We start from the raw sequence: 16,773 nt of genomic DNA on the forward strand, positions 1-16,773 counted from the left end.
TCGCCGTTCTTTAATTCACCAGGCACTCTCCGGGGCATTTAAAAGAGCCGCCATTACCGGGGTAGCTCAGCGCACGCGCGGGCCTTTGTTCCACACGCACGTGGCACAGGCAACAGGGGAAGCTACTGCGCATGCGCGGCAGCCATTTTAACGCATGCACAGTAGTTTCTGGCCTACGGCGACCATCCTGGAACCACAAAGAGTCATAAAATCGTTTGTCTAAATCACCAGACTGGAAGTTGTAGCAGTGCTATTTAGGAATGTTGAAAGAAGTCACCCGTTATCAGCCATAGAAGTGGCACCATGCTCTTCCTCAGGAATTGGTGGCTGGCAAATAGATTCTAGCTGGGAGATGGTTGTTAGTAACACCCTCTGGCACAGCTTACAAAGACGAACCTTGTTTCTTCTTCCAAAGTTGGGAGTCTGACCATTATACAACAACTGTTATTGTGCCTGTTTCTTGCTTTTGCTGCCAGGATTCCACATAACATAACTGGTATATAAAGCAGGGCATTCAGTGGAGCCATGTTTGTTCTGCTGCACAAGAGAGCAAAATAAAATGCCTGGCTAATGGAGAACTATGGAATTGGTAAGAAACTTGAGGCACTTTTCTTTTAAAATATGAAATAATCCTTAGCAGGAAATGCAACGAAGAGAAGGAGGCTTGCAAAAGCCTGGGGAGTCTGTATCCAGGAGCTCTGATAAAACACACAAAATTTTTTTTCCTGTAATATGCTGATGTTGCTGTTGTTAATATGTGGCTGGCTGGTTGGTTTAATACAAGAAATTAATTGGACTAATGGAAGACTAATTAATTGCTGTATACAAAGCTACTGTTTGACTTCAGAAAATGGGAATCAATTAGCTGGCTTTAAAGCAAGTTAATATTTTCTCCCTGAAACAGTTGACACAGATGAATAGCTTCCGTGGATTCCTATGCTGCTAAGGTGCAGATTTGAGGTGATTTTTTAAGCTAAACTGTTTAGGTTTGTGTACTTATAGCCTTGATTTCCAAAGTACTTCTAAATCTTTGGATCTACCCAAGTCTTTTTTCTCTTTTTTAAAGTGCTTAAAATTGGTGAGGTCTTTTCCTATTCAGGGTCTATATTCTAACTCTCAAGACAAAACAAAATAATAAAATTTTAATAGCAAATGCTATATTTGCTGATTTTTCTCTGCAATATTTATTGTTCCCGTCCTCTTTCAATCAATAATCAGAGATTTTTGCTGACTTAGCCCTAAGGAGTGGGATGTAAGGTTTTAATGTTTGTAATGGCACATAATCAATGGATCATAAACTTCTAAACACCTATTAATACAGATTGTAATATTTGGGATATTAATACTAGTTCTGTGTCTACAGCACAGATATCTTTGCTTAATAACTCAGTTTGAAATTGGTACTCTGATTTGCCTTTCATTCCTCAGACTTCTATTGCTATTTTTGGGAAGAACCCAAATAGACATGTAATTATTCAAGGTATTTCAGCTCTTAATTAAAATAAGAAAAGCCCAGGGCTGTGGATAAGGTAGAAAAAATTCCTCAAAAAAGGAAATGGCTGCATCTGTATTGTTGCGGTGAGAATGGAGATGTGTATAGAATTAGTTTGGGTCAACTCAATTTGAAGAAGACTTTAATTTTTTTGAAAATCTGAAATATTTATAGTTGAAACTAAATGCTGTGTTTCTGAATTGCATTTCTGGGAAGTGAGGTCTGTTGAATCAATCCAGGTTTCTTTCAAATAAATAAATTTACCTGTCATGGTTTCGACAGACAGAGACAAATAAAGCAGAACTCCGAGGTTTGGAAATTCCTCAAAGAACATGTTTATTAGTTACAAAGTATTGGCATATCAAAAGTGAAACCAAGTTTGAAGACATACGTAACAATTCCCCAATACAAAGTTAAGAAATCCCACCCCTATGGCTATGCAAGCAACTACGTTCCCCAATACATCTTCTTGATGGGCTTTTCATGAAACGCCCAGCCTGCAGTCTTGGGCACAGCCGATGACCTTGATTCCCATGGGATAAAAAAAATTTTTAGACTAGCGAAGCACCTGGCAACCCCTTCCCTCCGTTCTGTGTGTCAACCAAAAATGAGTAGGAAAAATGGCTGCAGCCATGCTCATTTTTAAGAGTTGACATTACCATTTTATAACATATAACTTTCTTTGAATTGATAAATGCTTTCTGTTTATTTAAAGATAAATGAATTGGCTATTTGAAAATTGGCTACAATTGAAAATGGCTATTTTTTCACAAAACGTGGCTTTGGATAAGGTACTCTGTATTATAGGAGAGATACTTAAATTTAGGACATTACCACTGCATTGATCTCAGTTTGAAAAAGAGAGAACTGAAGTTAAAATTTCTGTATAACATTTTTGTATTCTAAAGGGATTTCCACTAATTGTTCATGGAAATCTCATATGGCAACTATTGTCTTTTGCTTTCAGACAATCGAAGAAAAGATCCTCCTCTTAGTGGTCATGATCCTAGGACAGCTGTTCAACTTAGAAGCCTCAGTACAGTTTTAAAACGCCTCAAAGAAATCATGGAAGGAAAAAGCCAGGTATCGCTTTATGCCTGCTTTTATAGTTTTGAGTAATCCTGAAATCAGTTCTGTGTTTGTTTGTTTTTATAAAATCTTAGAACAAGTTCTTAGAATTTGTATAGAGACTTATAGAACGTTGCTACCACTAAATATATTTTCAAGCAATGAGGGCAAGGGCTGTCTACTAATTTTGACAATAATAGCAAATCAGTTTTCATACCTTTCCAGTATGATATATCTGGGTTCCTTCACATTTGTGAGTTGAAAAATTTTCTTTCTTCTAGCAACCTTTTACTAAATCAAATCCTATTGCTTAACAATTAAATTCAGAGCATTACATAAGTGAAATCCTTTGGCTTGGATAAACTAAGCAGGACATAACTTTTTAAAAGATGAGAGTAGTGCAAATGTATTAATTCTCCATTATCTGTTTTATAGCAACTGTGAAGATTGGAGCTTTTTGGCACATTATAAACACCCTTGCATATAACTATGTTCTGAATCTAACTTGAGTTTCATACCTCAACTCTATTCAGTCTGCAAATTAATATTATAATCTAATTTTGGACTTGTGACATCTCATAATATGACTTACATTCAGACATAGAACATTTGTGAAACTGTTTCCTTGACTAAACAGCAAATTTCTTCCATAGGACAGTGACCTCAAACAATACTGGATGCCAGATAGCCAGTGTAAAGAGTGTTATGACTGTAGTGAAAAATTCACTACTTTTAGACGCAGACATCACTGTCGGTTATGTGGGCAAATTTTCTGTAGCCGATGCTGTAACCAGGAAATCCCTGGAAAATTTATGGGTTACACAGGTAAGACAAAGTGCAATCATACATCTAGCTTTTGAGAAGATGTAGAAATTTATCCTTCTGCTGGAATTGGTGGGTGAGGATGAATTTCATATTGACCCAAAACATAGTGGGTGAAACAGCCAGTAAGAATTCATGAGCAGTAATATCCATACTATCATCCGCTGAATACTAGGAAGACTTTTGTGGTAAACCCATGGATATGCAACCATATAATGCCTTGCCCTTCCCAGAAATTGTTAGGATAGTCATCCATCTTGTTTCTAGACCTGCAGCTGTTCCTCCAAGTAATTTTACCAGGTTGAAGAATGGATGGCAAGAATGGAAAAGCCAGGCCAACCTAAGTTCCATGTGATGAAGCCAGCATTCTGGTTGCAACACTTCAGTTAAAAATTAGCATGGCGTGTGGGTGGGCTTGAGGTTGCATTTTGCTATGAAACATGTTTTGCTGGAATGTCTTCAGTTGTTGTATATGTTGCAAGCCTTGGTGCATGCAGTATATGTTTCTGTTCAAAATCTAGCTCACATTCTGTGTAGTGGTCTTGATCTTTAAGTTTTCTTTAGGTTCTTGATACAAGGCATGATAAAACAATTTTCCTACCTTTGAAACTATCTCTTTTTCATGCCACAATTTTTAGAATAATATCTTCAAATTATAAAGCAGTCTCTTCTATTTCTCATAGGTGATCTGAGAGCTTGCACTTATTGTCGCAAAATAGCCTTAAGCTATGCACACTCCACAGATGGTAACACCATTGGGGAAGACTTGAACTCTTTATCTGATTCATCAAGCTGTTTGTCAGTATTGGATCCTGGGGAACCCCGTACTCCTGTAGGTAGCAGAAAAGCTAGTCGTAATATTTTCCTGGAAGAAGATCTTGCCTGGCAAAGGTATCAATGTCTTTATATTTAAGTGCTTAGAAAATCTATTCTTTCTTCAGTCTTAGACTAATTTTGTAACACCCGATTAGAAAGCATTGTTCAGACAACTTTAGTTATTACTTTGGCATTCTTTAGCTGCACAGTTGAACATTGTTTCAGGACACTATGGCCTCTGCCAATAGATGCAATTCCTATATTGTCATATTGAAAATTGGTCATATTTCAGTTACTGTGATCCAGTGTTGACGTTTCTCATCGAGAAAATACTGTAGCAGAGCCCCATCTTGTAGCCTGAGACTTTAGTTCTATTACTTTCATTCCTTGGAACTTATAAATTGAAAATTAGTTTTTTCAAAAACATAAAACTACATTTTCTGTCAGCATATTTATCATGTTGCATTGAAAATTGGAAGATGTCTCTGAGTATATACGGGTAGTCCTCACTCAGCATCTCTCTGTTCAAAGTTATGATGGCACTGAAAAAATTGTCCATGAAATACGGCTGTTGCAGTGCCCACTTTTGGTCATGTGAACAAAATTTGGGCCTGCCCAATTTACAACCGCACCATCCCGTCACTGCTCCCCCCAGCCGACCCTGCCTCCCTTCTGTTAGACTTACCATTCTGGTCACATGTAGGGGAGGTGCTATGGGCTGGTGGGTGAGAGCTAGAGATGGGTGCTGTGGACAGGCATAGGGAACAGAGATAGGTATATGTTTGCTGTGCCACAGTGCACCATTATTAGCCAGTGCATTATTTTGCGCCACATTATTTCATGCTGGCCTTTTGTGCACCAGCCGGGGCTGCCTTTTGTGCCAGCACAGCCGGGTCTTTCTTTCATGCTGGCTTTCTTTTGTGTACCTGCTGGGTCCTTTTGTGAAAGAAGGCTGGTGGGAAACAAGGTTCCGGCTCTGCTCCTGAAATGGAGGCAGTCCCCTGCCTTCTTTCTAAGAATGGCTTGAATTTGTGTGAGTCCTCGCCTAAAGACCACATGGGTTTCTCTCAACAGCAGCAAGTGGGATTGCCACACAGTCATGTGACATTTCATTTAACGATTGCATTATTTAGTGTCAGAATTGCCAGAAGCAATTAGGGTTATTAAGTGAGGACTACCTGTAGAGACTTCTTTGCCTTGCAGCATCACTGTTGCTCAGTTAAGTAACTGTTTCTTGTGAAAAGATTTTAAATAGAGAGGTGCCTTACCTCCTTTTCCAAAAGAACCAAAAAATAACTGCCCTCCAAACAAATTTTTCAAATAAATGATATTAATAGCTGTAAAGTGTCACATCCATGAATTTTGAAATACAGATAATCCTTGACTTATGCTTTATGACCTACCCCCAAAAAACTACTTATGAACTGGAATTGAAGTTCTGATGCTGGTCCGACCCCCAGTCACATCACATTTATGGCCATTTGTAGCGTCTGCAGTCACATGACCATGATTTATGTTTTTGCCAGAAACCAGTGTTTAAAAAAATACCCCATAGCAATCAATGGGTTTGCTTAATGACCGTGGCAGTTGCTTAATGACTGCTGCAAAAAAGGTAATAAAATCTGGCATGATCATGTAATGACTCGCTTAACGACCATCATGATTTATGACTGAAATTGCGGGCTCAATTATAGTTGTAAGTCAAGGACTACATGTATGCAATCTGAATGGTTCTTTGGAGACTCAAGATTGGAAATAGTTACAGAATTTTTTTTTTTAAGGTGTCTCCGATCATTCCATTTTAATAATCTTGAGAATCTGGAATAACGTATTTATGTATAAGAGTCTATGTTGCAAAGAGAGAACTTCCCAATACTTTGAATTCATGATCATTTTGGGATTTGGCTTGGGGTAAAGCAACAGCAATACCCCTCCCTCCGTTTTTGGGGAGGGAACAAAGCAACTTGCTGCTTCAGCCTGTGCCAGGGGTCTTAATAGCTTCTCTGATGCAGTGCTAACTGCTGCTTAAATGTAATATCCTTGAATTGCAGCTTGATTCATCCAGATTCTTCATCCTCTACCTTATCAACACGTCTTGGATCAGTTCAGGAGGAAACAGGGAAGTCTCCTGCACGGAATAGGTAAGTGATCCAGCTAGAGGTCACCCCCATACTAGATAGTATGTTTTGAAGCAGCTTACTGTTGACTCTGTTTGAATAAACAACATAATGCCTGTCTCAAAAGAACATTAACACACTATTGGAAGAACTCTGTGTCTTGATGAAAGTGTCTGCATGAGAGAGGGCAGATCTTTTGTCTTGTTAGTTCCAACACAGTGTATTGTAATAAAGTTTATTATTTGACCATAAGTCTACCAGTCTGGCCTCGCCATCATTTTTTTTTCTTAAAAAGACTTCCTGAGGTGAAACCCAAAGAAATACTTCATAGAGAACCCTTAGACTAGTGCATCTAACAAAGTGAATTTTCAAATCAACATTTAATTTAACCTTGTGATACAATAAATAGATGTACCATCCAAATCTTAGTTCATGGCTCTATAATCTAAAATCTCTTGTTTTGGAGAGTCAGTCACTCTTTCATCCAGATTGGGGGAGGGTGTCATCTATTCCAATCCCCCAAAACATATCAGTTTTCATAAGAAAAGAATGATAACTTATCCATAAGATATTTTAAAATTAATTTTATCATCCTACTATTATTGATTTTATTTCATTAAATTCCACTTCTACTGGAGTAAACATTAAACATTTTCATAAATTATTTCCAAAATTATAGCCATTCTTAGATATCAAAATCATTAATTAACTTACAGATAAGCAAATTAACTCATTTTCCCTCCTTCTGTTGTTTGTACCTGCCATCATCACATTTGCTCTTGATTCATGGTGTTCTAAAGACCTTTATGACATTGAAATACTGGGCTGGCTTCATCATATGATCTCACTGATTCTAATTGGCTATATTGCAAAGGGTGCATATAGTTATGAGAGCATAATACTTCACTTGAGCTGGGATAGTAGTGCTTTGATGAATTACTATGTGTCAGCAGTAGGATGGGAATTATTTCTGTAGTTACGTACAGTTATGTGCCATAGGGAACAGTTGATTGACAAGAATAGAGCCATTCTGAATTGATTTTTGCTCTCTTTATAGCACAATGTCATGCAGGCCCAATTAGTATAATACAGATTTATAAAGACATCTTGTTTTTCAGTTTTGTTTTAAAACTTCCTATTTGACTTTCATTCTTTTTATATTTCTTATTACATTTGATATAAATCTTGGAAGACAGAAAACGTGGTTAGGGAAGAGTAAAATATTTCCACTCATACTAATCTTTTTTTTAATATATTTTATTAATTTTTTACAATAGCAATCTTTAGTGCTTCATGAACAGTGTGTTGTCTGGGTTCATATATTTAAAACAATGATAATTAATTTCTACAATTAATATGTTGGTAATATATTTATAATAATAATAATAATAATAGTAAAGTTGGAAGGGACCTTGGAGGTCATCTAGTCCAACCCCCTGCTCGGGCAGGAAACCCTACACCATTTCGGACAAATGGCTGTCCAGTCTATTCTTAAAAACTTCCAGTGTTGGAGCATTTACTGCTTCTGGAGGCAAGCTGTTCCACTGATTAATTGTTCTCACTGTCAGGAAGTTTCTCCTTAGTTCTAGGTTGCTTCTCTCCTTGATTAGTTTCCACCCGTTGCTTCTTGTTCTGCCTTCAGGTGCTTTGGAAAATAGCTTGATTCCCTCTTCTTTATGGCAGCCCTGAGATATTGGAATACTGCTATCATGTCCCCCCTTGTCCTTCTCTTCGTTAAACTAGACATACCCAATTCTCGCAACCGTTCCTTATATGTTTTAGCCTCCAGTCCCCTAATCATCTTTGTTGCTCTTCTCTGTACTCTTTCTAGAGTCTCAACATCTTTTTTACATCGTGGTGACCAAAACTGGATGCAGTATTCCAAGTGTGGCCTTACCAAGGAATTGAAGAGTGGTATTAATACTTCACGTGATCTTGATTCTATCCCTCTGTTAATGCAGCCTAGCACTGTGTTGGCCTTTTTGGCAGCTGCAGCACACTGCTGGCTCATATTTAAGTGATTGTATACTAGGACTCCGAGGTCCCTCTCACAGTTACTACTATTGAGCATGGTGCCACCTATGCTGTACTTGTGCATTTGGTTTTTCTTGCCTACATGTAGAACCTTGCTTTTTTCACCATTGAATTTCATTTTGTTAGTTAGTGCCCAGTGTTCAAGTCTGTCCAGATCCTTCTGTACCTGAAGCCTGTCTTCTAGAGTGTTGGCTATTCCTGCCAGCTTGGTGTCATCTGCAAATTTGATGAGTTCCCCATCTATCCCTTCATCCAAATCGTTGATGAAGATGTTGAAGAGTACTGGGCCCAGAACAGAGCCCTGGGGCACCCCACTACACACTTCCCTCTTGATCCTCTCTTCTTGATCCTCTCTTCTTCCTGTAATATTCTCCTTTTGTCTACATTAAACAAATACAATTCTTAATATTTTCAGTACAAACCAAGTTGAATATAAACATTTTTTTGTATTTATGTACATAATAACATCAACATATAACATGTTTTAATCAGCTTATTTCCATTGTATTTATAAAAGTCATCTTATTAAATCATTATATGTCCTATTTTCAAGATTCTTATTGAAGCTTAGTTTCCCCTCAGTATTCAAGCCACTCTTATCAGTCATAATTTTCTCAAAATTCATTACCTTTAAATATCCAAACTTTTCATTTAAATAGACCCTCTCAATGTTTTAACATTTCATATATTCTAAAAGTATTATACTACTTATATATCTTATTCCTCTTACTATAGGGCCCCTTTACAAACTTTATTATTCTTTTGGCTATATTCCAACAATATTTAACCCTATAATACACCATCTAATCTAGGGCCTCTTTATATCCAAAAAAGACAAAGCAAGTAAGGTATCAGGTTTTTGTTTCCCACGTTTTGATGATTCTTCTGGCAGTCCTTTAATTCATTTTATTTGTTCTTCTTTTTTATCCTCAAATTTGTTCTGAAATCCTGGATGATAAGGCATCTTTTTTTGTCTTCTTTATTGTAATAGGGTTTTGCAGATTTTTTTTGGTTTGTATTAAATTGTAGTTTTCTTCATTTGTAGCTTTTCTATTTAAGTCACTTTCATTTAATTTATATTCTGTTGTCTGATTTGTTTGTTCATTCTTTGTTGTCATTTTTTGAGTATCATTTAGTTTCTAGGTTTAAGTTAGAGATATGTTCGTTTATATTGTCAAACTGATTTCTAATCTCATGATTTGAAACAATTATCATTTGAATCTGTCGCAGCATTGTGTATATTTTCTCCTGGAATGCATTTGTATTGCCTTGAATCATTGTTCTGCAAATCTTTGAAGCTCCAAACTGGGTTGTTCAGGAAGAGGTGCTAGGTATAGTTTTATATTACTTTCAGATAGGTATATAATATCCATTTTATCTCTCCCCTCTAAGTAGTTTTCCATTGGTGTCATAATCTTTTTAATTAGTTTTATCAAACCAGTCCATCTTAAAATCCAAACAGCCAAATCTTATGTAGTTCTTGTTTTTATATAATGGTTTTATAATCCAGTACATTTCCAATTGTCAAGGCACCACTGAAAACAATATTTTGTGGCAATTTTCTTTTCAGGGGTCCTATAATTATCAGCCAGTCAGGATTCAGTTCAAAGTATTTGACCATCTAAAAGTTTTCCAGTAATTTCTCCTTTAGAAGATTAGCCAAAGGCCAAAATTTTTCTTTCTTTGCAAACAGTTCTTAGGTTAAGATTTAAGAATGCAATTCAGTGTGTTTATAATCCCAGAAGATCAGCAGTTTCTAAACCTATGTAGTTTCATTCAGTAGTAGATAATGCTTTGTTCCCAGCTGTTTTTTGCTGTTTCTAGGCATCTTCATCAATGCTTTTTCAGGTATAGAGTTTTAACAATTTTCTTAGCTTTCAGATTTATCCAACCTGGTAATGTTTATTCCCCATAAGAGTTTAATTTGCCGCTTCCGTCTATAGAAGGGTGAGAAAATCCCCCCCCCCTTCTCACTTTGGGAGGCTTTTTGCTTCTTGGGGATCTTTTCCAGAAAATTAAGTATAAAATAGGAGAGAGAAGATCAAATTCCTCACGTAGTTTCAAGCACGCTGTTCACTGTTGTGTTGGTTAGTGCCTTTGGACTTCGGCTGCAAGTAGCTTGGGCTGATCAGTGAGGTGTGGCCAGCCTTTCTCCTGTCGGGTTAGAAGGCTTTCCCCAAACCAAACCAAACAACCGCCATCATTCCAGAGTCGTCGGGTCACTCTTCTTTCTTCACTGCCTCTCTGGTGTGACTTAGACCCATTTAGGGTCCCCTGGCAGGGCAAAACTAGCCGCAAGGTGCGGAAGTCCTCAATCCCGCGACCAGGCACTACGGCGCAAGACCAGAAGTCCACTCATACTAATCTTTCTGCTTCCCTCCCTTCCCTATCCTCAGTTTATCTGGATTGTAGACATGTTCTCTTTACATACTGAAGGCATTATCCTGGCCAAGATTAGTACAAGTAATTTTCAAAATATTGCTTCCTTTGGCAGAATCTCTCAAGAGCTCTTCCTTGTCAAAAACAAATCGTAGTTATCTGACAGAGTACATTGTACTATATATCAAATTTAAGTTAGCTATAACTAAATAGAAAGTGTATATTTTTATTCCTCTAAAAGTGGTGCAACAATTTGAGAGAATTTAATTTACTGTAAGCAAGTTACTTGTAGCTGGTAAATATCAGTATCTTATAAATAATTTCAGGAACTGAATGTTCTCTGCAAGAAATACTTCTCAGTCAATTTAAATATCTATAAATATAAAAGTAGTGGATGTAGCTGAAATGCATTGCTGGAAAAGTTAGGATAAGGATTGCCAGCCTCTTTGGAGCTGATGGGCACATTTGGAATTCTGAGAGTGTGTGGGGCTCTTACAGAATGGCTGCTGTGGTAAGTATGGCCATTCACAAATTTGCCAGAAAGCAAATTGATGAATTTGTTTTCCGTTGGCTCTTCTAGCTTTTAGGATGATCTTAGCTGTCTTTGGGGAGTGATGTGGGTGTGCTTCCCCAAAAATCCTGGGTTCCAGCCCCCCCCTTCACAAACAGGCCTTAGAAGCATTTTTGGAATAAAGACTGGAACACTGCTTTGCAGCAGGAGAACTTTTTATGTAGGTCTTACTCTTCTAATATATTGCAGTATTTTACTTTCCATGTAAAGTTGCTCAACTTATAGACCTCTGCATGCTCAGAGTCAAGTTGCATGCATGCTTATTCCTAAGTCTTTCTCATTCATTGTTCTGAGATGTGAGGGGGATGTAGTTTTTGCAGCAATCTAGAAGTGAGCTGTTTAAGAGAGAAAGAATGTAAAATTGCAGAGTACAAAGAAAATAAGGATGGAGGAATCATTATCTTCCTACAGCTGGGCACCTGTCAGATATATGATTTTAGATCCCATTTTATGTGTGAAGAGGAAATAGCTGTGAACTAACACAGCTATTCTGGCTGGCATTTCTTGAAGCACAGGTCATTTCCCATATATGCTCTGTAGTTCCCTTAAGCAGTTTTCATAAAGCTGGTAAAATGTTTCATATGCATTTGTTACCTAGTTACCTAGAATGGAAACAGATTTTAAAATGGCTGATCTGATAGATATTTACCACTAAAAATGTAGCAGTTGGTTCGAGGCTGTTATATTTACTTTGTCCACTGCTATCTTTAAGGAGAGTATGTGTAAGGACCCACCCCACTTTGCATCTTAAGAAGACAGAACTCTTGGAATAATTCTTCCAACAGGCATCCTTTATTAAGAGAAAATGGTTGCAGGCGTTCTAGACAGGACTTGGGGTCCAAGCTCTCCCATTCAAAGTTTTAAGGGGTTTCCCAGTAGCACCACCCAATCATCCCCTACTTCCAGTGACAGTCTCAGGTATTACACTCCCACCCCCTTTTCCTTACCACCGGCTGGATGGAGACTTCAGAGAAAACTACATGAAAGGTAATAGTCCCCTTTGTTATGATTAGGCCTTTTGGTGCTATCCACATTCAGTTCCTTTGAAGTGTACTGAAGGAAGTGAGGGCCATAAAGCCCCTTTGTTCACCCCCTTCCCTTCATCGTATGACAGAATCCCGAGAAGGCAGAAATGGGTTTTTTTATAGGAAATATAATTGGATTCTGACATTCTGCCCCCTCAAATATAAGACAGATCCACCTGAAAGAAAACAAAACAGGTATAAAAGTTAGTCAGGCTTGTTAGGATATTCTGTGTGAAACTTCTTTAAAAGCTTTGGGGCTCTGACATGACGTTTATGGACCCACTCGTTTTGTGAGGCAGGGAGGTGTTTCCAGGCAACTAGGAACTGAGTCGCTCCATGATATCTCCTAGAGTCTAGGATTTCCTTTATTTCAAAGTGTTGTTCGCCCTCCACCATGATTGGAGGTGGGGGGGGATTTTTGGTCGTAAAGCTGCCTGATGCTCTCTTTTCAGCAAGCTGCAATGAAAAATTGGGTGTATTTGTCTGAGATTTTTTGGTAATTCTAATTCTACTGTTACTGGGTTTATGATTCTTTTAATTGGAAAAGACCCTATATATTTTGGTCCAAGTTTTTTACAGGGTTGTAGGGACTTTAGATATTTTGTAGATAGGTACACCATTTCACCTATAATGAATGGTGTAGGCTCAACCCTTTTTTTATCGGCTTGTGCTTTGAATGCCTGCCTAGCTTCATCTAGTGTTTTTCTAACTATTGGCCAGGTGTTTTGTAGTTTTTCCATCTATTCTTTTAGTGATGGGATCGTTGGTTCGTTTGGGGTTAATTCTGGCATGGGGTTGAAACTTTGACCAGTGGCTATTTGAAAAGGAGCGTAATCTGTGCTGGGGTGGACTGCATTATTGTAGGCAACTTCTGCAAAAGGGAGTAAGTCCGCCCACTCGGTCTGCTGGAAACTAAGAAAACATCTTAAATATTGCTTAAGTATGGAGTTCATTTTTTCAGCCCCCCCATTCGATTGTGGATGATGGCTAGATGTCAGTCCCTGAGTGGTTCCTAAGAGGGATAAAAATTCCTTCCAAAATGCAGACGTAAATTGCACCCCCGTCAGAGATGATGCGTTGGGGTGCCCCATGCAATCTGTAAATGTGCTGGATGAAAAGTTTTGCTAAGGCTTTTGCAGTGGGAATCTTTTGGCAAGGGATAAAGTGCACCTGTTTGGAAAACAAGTCCGTCCAGACAACAGTATTCCTATTGCTTTCTGGTAATTCCACTATAAGATCCATGGCTATTTCTCTCCAGGAGGCTGAGGGATTTGCCACTGTTTGTAGGTTGGGCATCTGCCAGGAAGTTCTTTCTCCCTGGTAAATGTTTGAACTTAAATTGGAACTGGTGAAAATGCTGGGACCAGCGGGCTTGTTTGGGATTGAGTTTCCTGGGCGTTTTCAGGGCTTCCAAATTTTTGTGATCAGTCCACACCTGGAAGGGGATTTTGTTGCCTTCCAGGAACTGTCGCCCCGTGAGTAATGCCCAATGTATCCCGTATGCCTCCTTCTCCCATATGGGCCAGCGCTGTTCTGTTTCCGTGAGTTTCTTGGATATATGCACAGGGTTGCAATACTCCATCATCGTTTTCTTGTAATAGAACAGCCCCCACTGCCACATCACTTGCATCTGCCTGTATTACGAAGGGCTTGTCCATGTCTGGGTGCCTTAGTACTGGTTCGGCAGAAAAAAGTCTCTTTAGTCTCTCAAACACTGCTTGGCACTCCATTGTCCATGTTAGTGGCTGGCTAGGTTTTACCGAGGATACTCCCTTCGTTTTTAGTAAGTTAGTGAGGGGCAAGGCTATCTGGGCAAATGAGGGGATGAATTGGTGGTAAAAGTTTGCAAAGCCCAGGAAACTTTGTAGTTGCTTTCTTGTGCGGGGTGGTGCCCATTCTAATACTGCTCTGACCTTCTCTGGGTCCATTTCAATGCCCTGGGGGGATATGCGATAAACTAGGTAGTCTATCCTTTCCTGATGGAATTCGCATTTTGAGAGTTTGGCATATAGGTGGGCGGCTCGCAGTTTCTTTAAAACCGCTCTGACAAGGTTGACATATTCCTCTTTTGTTTTGGTGAAGATAAGAATGTCGTCCAAGTAAACAAGGACTCCCTTAAACAGGTGCTCCCTTAGAACATCATTGATTAATTGCATAAAGACTGCAGGGCCCTCTTGTAATCCAAATGGCAAGACTTTGAATTGATAGCACCCCATGGGGCAGTTAAATGCGGTCTTCCATTCGTCCCCTTCCTTAATTCTCACGCGATAGTAAGCTTCCCTTAGGTCTAGTTTAGAAAAAAAATTCCCTTTCGAGAGGTGTGACAGTATATCTTTCATGAGGGGCAGAGGGTATAGGTTGCTTTCGCTGATTGTATTCAGGGCCCTATAATCCACGCATAAGCGTAAAAAGCCGTCTTTCTTCTCTCTAAAGAGGACCGGGGCAGCCACTTTAGGTTTGGCTGGCTCAATGAACCCTCTCTCTAGGTTTTTTTTAATGAATCTTTCCATTTCCTCCTTCTCCTTTGGGCTCATGGAGTATAATCTGGGCTTCGGGAGTTTTGCCCCAGGCTTGAATTCAATGGCACAGTCTGTGGGTCGGTGGGGGGGAGCTCATTCGCCCTCTCCTCACTGAAAACTTCAGCAAGGTCTCTGTATTCCTCTGGTATTTCTGTTAGTCCCTTTTCCTCTCCCATGGATGCTTTTTCTATTCTTGATTCTGGTAGCCCCCCTTGGGATTTTAAGTCCATAGGGTCCCCCTTCGGGAATTTGATTTCTGTCATCCTCCAATTTACCCAGGGGTTCCATTTTTTTAACCATTCCATCCCTAGGATCATTGGGCATTCCATGCCTGGGGTCACCACAAACGTTATGTCCTCCTCATGTTTGCCCAGGGAGAGGTGTATTGGTAGAGTGGCTAGGGTAGCTGGCACCCCCCCTGCTATGGATCCATCTAACTGGCCAAATGAGATTGGTTGTTCCAGTCTCCTCGAGGGAATGCCCAGATTCCCCACTAGTGTTGGGCTAATGAGGCAGCGGGTGCAGCCAGAGTCTATTAAGGCTTTCACCTTCACGGCTTCGGGCATGGGGAGAATTAATATAGTCACTGTCTTGAAGATGGGTGCGATGCATCCACTTACCAGGGGTTCGCCCTCCGAGCTGTCACCTGAGGTGTCCACACGCCCTGCGGTGTAGGCTGGAGTTCTTTCCCCCTGATGAGCAGAGGTGGGGGGTTCCACAATTTCCATCATTCTCATGGCAGTTTCTTTTGGCTTAGCTGAAGACTTTCCGGATTTGCTGATTGGGGATCTGTCTGGGTTGTGCTGGGGGGCTTTGGAGTGGCATTCTACAGCTTGATGCCCTTCTCTTCCGCACTTGAAACACCCCATTTGCTTCTTGGCTGTAGCCAATGGTTTCACTGGTTCGTGTGTCAACTCAGGCGGGAAGCGGCTCCATTGTTTTCCTCAGCGATGTCTCTTCAATATGTCGATCTCTGCTTCCTCTGCCAAGATGTACCATTCCTCAAGTTGGTGTGGGTCCCCTTGGGGCAGGCAAGAATCATATAGGTCATAATTTAGTCCATCTTTGAAATGGCTAAGGAGGATGTCTTTTGGCCAATTCAGTTTGCTGGCAATGGCCCGGAATTCTTGTGTATATTCAGCCACCGGGCATTTGCCTTGCCTCATCGTTTTTATCCTTTTGCGGGCTTTGCGATCAGCCAGGGGGTCTTCAAATCGTCTTCTCAGAGAGGACATGAAATGGTTGAAGTCGTTGAGTTCTGGGGCATTGGAGTCGTGCAAGTTCACCACCCAATCTGCAGCCGGTCCATCCAGGGCAGATTGTACGATCCGGATGCAGGCTTTGTCGCTTGGGATGTCCCGCCCATATTCCTCCATGTAGCTGAGGACTTGGGTTAGGAAAAACCCCAAGCGTGTTGGCTCCCTTTGAATTTCACCTCCAACGGCGGACGTCTTGGAATGGATCGGTGCCTCCGTTATTGTGGTAGTGTCTTCCGTCCAGATCGCCATCTGTGGTTCGGTAGGGGGTGGGGACTACTGGATCAGCAGATGTCCCCGGGGCTGCAGGTTCCACTTCCCCCTCGGTGTCTCTCCTTTTGCGGCTCCAGGCGCTGGGGCGGCCGTAGGGCTCAGGATTCTCCTCTCCTAGGGAGCTGAGAATTCTCTTCATCAGGTCATTAGCTTTCTCTAGAATCCAGTCTGAGTATGGTTCCCAGCTTTCTCCCTCTTCACTTGTGTGCAGGGATTTCTCCATCTCCTACTTCCATTCTGGTTGCTTGGCCCCCCCGTCTCAGGGTCACCTTTCTTGATTCCTTTCCCCACTCGCTTTTCTTTCCAACGCTCATTGACCAGCGAGGCTTGTGGTCCCGTGTCTCCACCACTTCTTCTCCTGAGGAATCTAACCTCTAGGATCCCAACATCCGGCAAGGTTC

General features: G+C 40.2%; 1 protein-coding gene across 6 annotated transcripts in view; it reads left to right on the forward strand.

Moving 5' to 3' along the window:
* The window catches only part of PIKFYVE (phosphoinositide kinase, FYVE-type zinc finger containing), a 101,738-nt gene that overhangs the window by 22,162 nt on the left and 62,803 nt on the right, over positions 1 to 16,773 (forward strand). For 5 of the 6 annotated variants that reach the window (XM_039352895.1, XM_039352890.1, XM_039352888.1 and 2 more), the window contains exons 4-7: positions 2,460 to 2,575; positions 3,214 to 3,385; positions 4,066 to 4,273; positions 6,250 to 6,339. In XM_039352895.1, coding sequence (XP_039208829.1) covers positions 2,460 to 2,575; positions 3,214 to 3,385; positions 4,066 to 4,273; positions 6,250 to 6,339 — 586 coding nt within the window. Of the gene's footprint in view, positions 1 to 359; positions 590 to 2,459; positions 2,576 to 3,213; positions 3,386 to 4,065; positions 4,274 to 6,249; positions 6,340 to 16,773 lie in introns of those variants that run through there. The other variant, XM_039352892.1, reaches the window with a different exon arrangement.

Source organism: Crotalus tigris, unplaced genomic scaffold (genome assembly GCF_016545835.1).
Source record: "Crotalus tigris isolate CLP2741 ecotype Arizona unplaced genomic scaffold, ASM1654583v1 scf7180000018485.2372832, whole genome shotgun sequence".
Classification (NCBI taxonomy): Eukaryota; Metazoa; Chordata; class Lepidosauria; order Squamata; family Viperidae; genus Crotalus; species Crotalus tigris.